The sequence below is a fragment of the Alexandromys fortis genome, unplaced genomic scaffold (assembly GCF_014885135.2).
Source record: "Alexandromys fortis isolate MF-2015 unplaced genomic scaffold, M_Fortis_MF-2015_v1.1 scaffold_46, whole genome shotgun sequence".
Lineage (NCBI taxonomy): Eukaryota > Metazoa > Chordata > Mammalia > Rodentia > Cricetidae > Alexandromys > Alexandromys fortis.
Genome location: NW_026067919.1, coordinates 1,717,564 through 1,726,589, shown reverse-complemented (window position 1 = coordinate 1,726,589; position 9,026 = coordinate 1,717,564). Strand labels below are relative to the sequence as shown.

Sequence of the window (9,026 nt, the reverse complement as noted above, 5' to 3'; positions counted from 1 at the left end):
TGGATGATTGCCCTGGGCTCCTCCGTGGTGATTTCAATGACTTGTTTGGAGGCAGCAGAAGACAGCATTAAGTCTTCCACTGCTCCACAAGGGGGTGACAGTCTTCAGCGGCCAGACCCAAAAGGTCTGGAGACTTTCCTATGGAAGAGGAACTTAGGACAACTGGCCCATCTTAGCAAGGCAGTGTAGGGCAGTCAATTAAGTAGTGTCCCTGGTTTGGGCAAGGGCCCTGGTGGCAGGTGAGGCACGGGGCAGTTCTTTGGCCAATGGCCAGTGTTACTACAATCCACGTAGAGTTGCATCATCTTCTTTGGAGGACCTTGTTATGGTTTTGGTCCCTTTAAGAGACAAGCCACGCCCACTCCCTCCCCCATCCGCTGAGGCAGGCTGATCTTCAGCTTCCGGCCTGAGCTCTCTCTCTTTTCCATCTTCCTCTCGGAGAGGCAGCTTCGCTTCTGTCTCTCTCCCCACTTCTCTGCTTCCCCCCTTCTCTGTCTCTTTCTCCTCTTCTCTCTCTCTCTCCCTCTCTCTCCCTCTCTCTGTCCCCCCCTTCACCCTTCCTCCTCCATAACCCCCTGAATAAACATTCAACCTCACCCTGCATGTCGTGTCTATCCATGTTTCTGTCTTCTGCCTGCCCGCCATGTGTCTTCCTGCCTGGGACCAGCCATTGCTCAGGGACCGTCTCTGCCTGGGGCCCACTGCCTGCTGCCACATGGCCCGCCACCACTGCTCTGAGACCAGCAGCCGTCTCTGCCTGGGACTAGCTGCTCCCAGAGCCCACTGCCTGCCGCCACATGGCCCGCCACCACCATTTGGGACCTACAGCATTTCTGCTGCCTACTGCCGTGGGGATCTTGCAGCATTTTTTAAAAAAGAATAACAGACCTAATGGCTCCTGCGAGGATCTGTCATTTTTCTGTCTAACAGGGAAAGGTTTTTTCATTAAATACTCTAAATGCCATGCTCAGCAGGTTTCTGAAGAGTTTGAGGGCCATCATCTATTAAGCATACCTGATGTTAAGCAAACTCACTTCTTTAGTTACTAGCTTGGGGCACTTGCGAGTGACTAAATCCGACAGCGTTTACAGAAGACTAAAGGTTGTCACTATAAAAAAAAAAAAAAAGGTTGTCACTATAAATGAACTACGTTTGCACTTGGCATGACTGCTGGCGTAGTTCTGACCACACTGGAAAATCTGATCACGTATAAGGTGACTGACCATTAACTTTCATGTCTTAATTATCTTTAACAATCTACAACTTAATGTCTTTTATAAGATAAGCATTTTACAGTTTTATCCATGTGAAGTTTGATCCTTAAAATTTTTGAACTGAATATTTAATTGAAGATCCTTTAGGATTATAAAACTTTAAACCATAAATACAATCCATAGAGCTTGGGAACTGTCTTGATCCTGTCAAACTGCGCTACTACAGAATATCACGGGGTTTTTTATGACTCAGTTCTCCGAACAGCTAAAGCTTAACAAAGTTAGCAAAGACAAGAGGCTAGACACATATAACCAAGCCAGTGTCTGCTAGCCTGAAGAGACCTTAGGAATTTATAAATCCTATTTATCAAATATCCTTATTCATCAACCATATATTGCTCCTTATCTAAAATTTCTCAAAAGTCTAGTTTTGAACACAATTACAAAGACATAGTTGTTAGACATACATACCCAAGTCAGATTTTGTTAACCTTAGTAGACTTTTATAACCTTAGGGATTTATAAACCTTATTTATCAAACATACACTATGTTTTTACTGTAAGGACAAAATCCTCATACAAAATCCATCCTAATCCAAAATACCTTGGAGAATGGCCGTTACCGCCTTAGTCTAAAAGGAGATTCCATGACAAGCAGAGGACTTACTAGGAATAAAAAGTTTTATAGCTGCTGCTTAGTTAATTTATACCACGTGATCATCTTAATCAAGGTTGGGGTGAAACTGCATGGTGTATCCCTTTATTAAGGTTAGTAAAGATGGCTGTGAGTCACATGGTTGCCTCCATCCTGATGAGGATATCAATCAAGAGCAAGGCAAGCCACATGGCTGTTATTTAAAAATCGATTCTCCTAAATAAGAGTTTAATGCAAGTTACACACAAGTATGTTGTAGGAAATTAAGATGACCTATGTATAGATTTGTTTTTTTAGCTATCAGACTTTTGTTACAAATTATAATCTAACTTTTGTTATAGATCTTAGAGATTCTGAACCACACCATTAAACTTGCAAATCCTCAAATAAGGAATTCACACAAAGGTCTTAAGAGTTTTATTTTTAAGTCTAATGCATATTTATTATGCTTTCCTAATTTGTTGGGGGTTTTTTCGATAATTTTTTTTGTTTCTTGGGGTTTTTTAACATAATTCCTTATTGATTCTTCAGGAATTTCATATACTACATCTCAATCCCACTCACCTCCCAACCCCTCTATATCTACCTCTCACCCCTGTAAGATGCTCCCCCAAAATTAAAGACGAAACAAACAAAAGAACCCCCCCCACTCTTCTGTCTTTCCAACACCTCTTCCTTCATCCTAGTGGCATCAGGAGCTGTGGTGTGTCCCAGTGTTCCCTTTTGTCCAATCGGCCCCACCCACAAAATCTTCTTGGCATGGAGTCCTTGGTCTGGTTCAAGGACTCTAGCACACTTTTGGTCCTCACCAAAAGTCCTCTTGGATATCCTGCTGCTGTTGCCCGAGTCATGGAGATGCTGTGGCTATTGCTCCATAGTATCTACCAGTCCCTTCACCCACTCCCGCAGGTCACAGATGAGGCAGATAGATGTTCAGGTGGACCAACCCAAGGTCCAGGATGTGGGTCTAGGTGATAGCTCAGCTGAGCTGGTCACTCCAGGTTCTACCCCTTCAGGTGAGGGACAAAGCCAGCTTTCCTATGCCCATGCTCTCCCATACCTGTAGAGAGGGAGACATGGAATCATGTCTCCTGCATAACGGGGAGGGGGGGTGCAGCTCCCACGGATCCAGTCATGATCCTCAGTAGCAACCTGGACTTGGGTGTCACCATGGCCCCGGGTGTCAGCGTAGGCCGTCCCAATTAGCACGGCCCTCGGATACCAACATGGACTCAGGTACCTGACCAGATCCCTGCCGTCTGCACGGCCTTCAGTGGTTACTCAAGCCATAGACATCAACACAGACCCCAGCTGCTGCAGGGCCCTGGACCCAATCAAGGCCCCCCTGGCAGCAGCTCAGGACTGGATGTCATCATGTCCTCTGGTGGCAAGACAGGTCACTCAGATCAGCATGGCCCCGGAGGTGGCAAGGCCTTTAAACATTAAAAGGCCATAAGTGGCATCCCTGTGACCTTGGTGGAAACATGTGTCATGGACATCAACACAGACCCTGGCTGCCGTAAGACCACTGAGGGAGACAAGGCCCTAGACAGCAGCTGGGGGCCCAGATGCCACCGTGGCGATGGCCCTGGGTGGCAAGCAGGCCGCTCCCATCAGCCTGCTCCTCATCGCCATGGCCCGCGAGAGCCGGAGGGGGGGGGGGGGGAACAGGCCAACCACGTCAGCTTGTGCTTCTCCGCCCTCACTTCAGAACTGCCTTTGCCACAGTACAAGAACCATTCCACAGTCTTTCTCGACCGCGAACTTGTGCATTCTAATGGCACCCCCTGGTGGGCCCCTAGATGGTTCAGGCAGGATGGACCCTGTGGACCTCGGCTGCCCCGTGACTGTCTCCAGGTAGGACCTCTTAAGAAATTTTTTGAGAGCAGAAAGCAAAGAAAACAACGAGATAAAAGATTTTCAAATGGGAAGTAGAAAAGGCTTACAGATAAGAGACTTTTGGGACAATCTGGGAGAATTTGGGACTCACGGGTCCCGTTTTAGCCACTGAGCTGTCCTGAAGCCAAGACATTTGCAGTAAGACATCGAGGCTTTAATGAAATCTCTGAATCGAGGAGGAAAAAAAAAAAAAAAAACCTTAGAGGAGGGAAAGGTTTGAACTGGAGCTCCCCACCCCCACCCCCAGAGGGTGGGTTTCAATAGCGTCGTGAGCAGCCCTGGAGCTAGCTCCAGTCAGCCAATGGGGGGGGGGGGGGGGACACAGACGGAGCAGGCAGCCCCTAGGGGGCGGGAGGAAGCTCTGGGAGGGAAAGGTGGAAGCTAGAATTCCTGGTGACAAGAATTTCAATCCAAGCCGACTGAGAGACTAGGCACAGAGAAATGTCCCCTGTCACAGAGAAGAGTCATCGCTTTCCAAGTAATGGGGGCCCCGTAGGGCGAGTGGTGCTCCCCCCCCCCCGCCCCCGCACACTACTGTGACATTTAAAGTAATAATAGGCTCCAGAGAGCCAACAGGCAGCTCCAGGGTGACACCCGACAGATAAGGAGGGGGGGGGGGGGAGGAGACGGAGCCTTCCCACGTGACACCCAGGCTGGCCTCGCGCTCCAGGCACCCAGGATGGGTATAGCAGGCTCCAGGAGTCAGAAAGACCAAGAAATGTCCAGCATCATAGTGGAGGAGCCCAGCAGGTGGAGGGGAGGCGTGGCTGGAGAGGCAGACGCTAGAATTTGGAGTCAAACACGGTGGGTGGCAGAAGCCGGCGGAAACAACTGCTCACACACTTTAGGAGAATTAAGTCAGCAGCTTGGTTTTGACTAGGAGGGACCAGACCAGAGCCCATGGAAGAGGTCCATTTATGCCCCATAAGGAGGTTTCAGCACCAGATTATAAATCAAGGGCATGACTGCTCTATGGTGTGTTTGAGAGGAAGGTTTATCAGTATCATCATCATCATTACTACTACTACTGCGGCTGCTTTTATAGATATGAGGACAAATACAGCCAGAGTCAATTATAGCTGTTTAGAACAGGGAGAGAAAGTAGTAGATGAAACATGGTTAGCAGAACCAGGCCATGGGATGAGAGAGAGAGAGATGGAGGGTCAAAGAGAGAGACCAAGAGAGAGGTGGCTAAGAGAGAGGGGACCGAAAGAGGGAGGTGAAAGAGAGCACAAAACCAAACCCTCCCCCCAAAAATAGGGGGATTATAGGGGAACAGAAGCTGGGGAAGAAAGCCTATGAGCTGGGGAAGTTTAGGGTAGGGGATGGGGCCAGAAGAGCTGCAAGGAGCCACAGGTACCTGGGATAAGGAGAGAGCCTGGAGGCCAGCAGGTGACTGGGCAGTTAATAGGCACCAGAGAGGATGATGAGGAAATGCCTCCTTCGGTGGAGGGGAACAGGTACCGGGATCTGGGCAGCAGAGTTGCCTTTGGACCTGGCAGAGGTGCAGCCTTGAATCCCAGCACTCCTTCCTTAGTTTGTCACAACGTGGCAAAGGGGATCACGTGACGCGAAAACAAGCTAGAGAGAGTGGCAAACACCTGAGATCCCAGCGCACACTGAAAGACCCCCAGTGCTGGGGAGACTCTCACTCAAGTCCTGGGATAACACGATCACCCCCCCCCCCAGTAACTCACAAGAGACCGTCCTTGCTGCAATCACATGAAGCTTTAATGATGAGACAAGACGGGAACCAGTGCACTGGGGCGGAGACTCACAACCCACGCAAGGCGAGAGTTCGACCCCCAGTCACCGGGAGAAGCGATTTTTAAGGGAAGAAACCACAGCCCAGTGATCCGGAATTGGAAGGGAGTGTGTCACAGAAAATTCCGAAAATACCAGTGAAGATTACAAAGGGGCAACCTCCAGCCTCTCAGGACCACTCCCAAGGTCATTATCAGCTAGTTCTTAAAACACTTTACAGTGACAATCACAAGGGGGAAACTCCCTGTTTTTCAAGATTATTCTCAAGATTACAATCTAACTTTATCTTTAGCTAGTTCCTGAAACACAGTCAGTCACTAACCGGCTAATCCTAGATTTTTGATTCTTCTCTTCCTGTTTGGATTTTTGGCTATTTTCTTCCTGCTGGGATGGTCTGGATTTATCCAGGTCTTTCAACACGAGGCTGAGGCGAAGGGAGTTCCGTGAACTCAAGGTTGGCCTTAGCTGCAGAGAAAGCTCCAGAATGAGACCCAATCTCAAAATAAATAAAGAAAAAGGCTGGAGAGGTGACTCAGCAGTTAAGAGCACACAGTGCTCACACAGAGGACCTGGTCCTGTTCCCAGCACCCCTGTCAGGCAGCTCACGACCCCACCACCTGTAACTCCAGCTCCGGAGGATCCAATGCCCCCTTCAGGCCTCGCAGGCACTGCGCTCAGTGCAAACTCATGGTTAAAAGTAACATTTAGCCGGGGCGGTGGTGGCGCACGCCTTTAATCCCAGCACTCCAGCACTCGGGAGGCAGAGGCAGGCAGATCTCTGTGAGTTCAAGGCCAGCCTGGTCTACAAGAGCTAGTTCCAGGACAGGAACCAAAAAGCTACAGAGAAACCCTGTCTTGAAAATCAAAAAAAATAAAAAATAAAAAAAAAAAATAAGATTTAAATAAAAGATGAATGAAAGAACAAGAGGAAAAAAGCAAAAGAAAAGGAGGGGGAGTCCTCCATTTCCTAACTAGCTCACTTCCCGAACACACCATTAATTTCTGCGGAAGGGTGGCCCCCACATAGCTGCATCAGCCCTGAGACTGAGCTGGTGCAGTGGCACAGATGGTAAAGATGCTGATGACCACCCAAGTTCCATCCCCGGAACCTACACAGCGGTCCTCCACATACACACACATACGCACAATAAATTAGTTATTAATTAGTTTTAATTAAATTTAAAAGACCTAACCTTTCCACACTGCTGCAATTGAAGTTCAATGTCAACTTGAATTTGGAGAGGAACATTCAGACCACAGCACCATTGTACCATAGCACATAGCACCATAGATAGACTGTGGCTCTGGGGGGAAAAAAAAAAACAGGACCGGAGAGGTGGCTCAGCAATTAAAAAGTGGGGAGTTGAAAGACCTAAATAAATCCAGACCTTTCTAGCAGGAAGAAAATAGCCAAAAATCCAAGCAGGAAGAGAACAATCAAAAATCTAGGATTAGCCAGTTTAGTGACTGTGTTTCAGGAACTAGCTGAAGATAAAGTTAGGTTGTAATCTTGAGAATAATCTTGAGAAACAGGGAGTTCCCCCCTTGTGATTATCATTGTAATATGTTTTAAGAACTAGCTGAAGCAGGGCGATGGTGGCGCACGCCTTTAATCCCAGCTCTTGGGAGGCAGAGGCAGGTGGATCTCTGTGAGTTCTAGTCTTGCCTGGTCTACAGAGCTAGTTCCAGGACAGGCTCCAAAGCCACAGGGAAACCCTGTCTCGAAAAACCAAAAGAAAGAAAGAAAGAAAGAAAGAAAGAAAGAAAGAAAGAAAGAAAGAAAGAAAGAAAGAAAGAAAGAAAGAAAGAAAGAAAGAAAGAAAGAAAGAAAAAAGAAAGAAAGAAAGAAAGAAAGAAAGAAAGAAAGAAAGAAAGAAAGAAAGAAAGAAAGAAAGAAAGAAAGAAAGAAAGAAAGAAAGAACTAGCTGATTATGACCTTGGAAATGGTCCTGAGAGGCAGGGGGTTGCCCCCTTGTAATCTTTTATCTTCGGAATTTTCTGTGACACACTCCCTGCCAATTCCGGATCACTGGGCTGTGGTTTCTTCCCTTAAAAAATCGCTTCTCAGGGTCACTCGGGGTCGAACTCTCCCCCTGCGTGGGTTGTGAGTCTCGGCCCCAGTGCACTGGTTCCCATCTCATCTCCATCATTAAAGCCTGTGTGATTGCAGAAAAAAAGAAAAAAAGAGTATTTGCCGAGGATTTGTTTGGGTCCCAGCACCCGCGACGGGAAACTCACGACCGGCTGTAATTCTAGTTCCAAGGGATCCAACACCCTCTTCCAGCCTTCAAAGACACCCATATATGTGTGGCGTACGTTCACACAACCACTCATTCTCTGTGTAACAGCCCTGGCTGTCCTAGAACTGGTTCTGTAGACCAGGCTGGCCTCAAGCTCACAGAGCACCTGAAACAAACCTTAAAGAAGAGAAGACTCAAGTTCTTCAATGTGCTCTGGACAAATGAGACACGGCGCTCTACTGTGAAGGCACAGGATGCTACAGGACATAAAGAGCTGGTGGAGAGAATCCTAGCACCCAGACTTCTGAGTTGAGGTTCCCAGAAATCACGGCAGTATCGAGCCGCCGCTGGAGGAGGTTTGCTGAGGATCTCAAGGCCTTGGTTTCTTATACCCTTTCTAAGGGAACAGCTAAGAGGAGTTTCACTTTAAAAAAAAATATTATTACTATTTGTGTGTATGTGGGGGGAAGGGGAATGTGATGCGTGTATGGCATCCGTGTGTGGTATGTGTGTACAGCATGTGTGTGTGTGTGGTGCGTGTGTGAATGATATGTGTATGTGATAAACGTGTATGGTATGTGTGCAGTGTGTGTGTGTGGTTCTATGGTATGTATGTATGATGTGTGTGTGGTATATGTGTATAGTGTGTGTGGTATTGTGGTGTATGTATGATGTGTGTATATGGTGTCTATGTATGATGCGTTTGTATTTGTATGATATGTATGTATGAGGTGTGTATGGTGTGTGTAAATGGTGTGTGTGGTGTATGTGTATGGTGTGTGTGCGCGTGTGTGGTGTGTGTGCATGGTATATGAATGTGTGTTGTATGTGTGATGTTGTGTATGGTATATGTGTGTGATGTGTGTATACTGTGCATGTGTGTGTATGGTGTGTTATGTGGTGTAGGTATGGTGGGCATATGGTGTATGTTTGTGTATGATGTATGTATGGTATATGTTTGGCATGTATGTTGTATGTGTGGTGCGTGTGTGGTGTGCATGTGTATGCTGTATATGTGTATGTGTGTCTGTATGGTGTGTCTGTATGGTGTGTGTGTGTGTGTGTGCACGCACACAGAGGCATAGTGTGGAAATTTGAAGGCAGCTTTCTTTTTTTTAATTTATTTATTTATTAAAGATTTCTGACTCCTCCCCGCCACCGCCTCCCATTTCCCTCCCCCTCCCCCAATCAACTCCCCCTCCCTCATCAGCCTGAAGAGCAATCAGGGTTCCCTGCCCTGTGGGAAGTCCAAGG

General features: G+C 47.4%; 1 protein-coding gene across 1 annotated transcript in view; it reads left to right on the top strand.

Moving 5' to 3' along the window:
• Positions 1-3,451: 3,451 nt before the first annotated feature.
• Positions 3,452-9,026, top strand: part of LOC126500618 (translation initiation factor IF-2-like) — a 31,574-nt gene continuing 25,999 nt past the window's right edge. Inside the window, exons 1-2 of the mRNA XM_050140654.1 lie at positions 3,452-3,509; positions 3,581-3,726. Coding sequence (XP_049996611.1) covers positions 3,452-3,509; positions 3,581-3,726 — 204 coding nt within the window. The remainder of the gene's footprint in view (positions 3,510-3,580; positions 3,727-9,026) is intronic.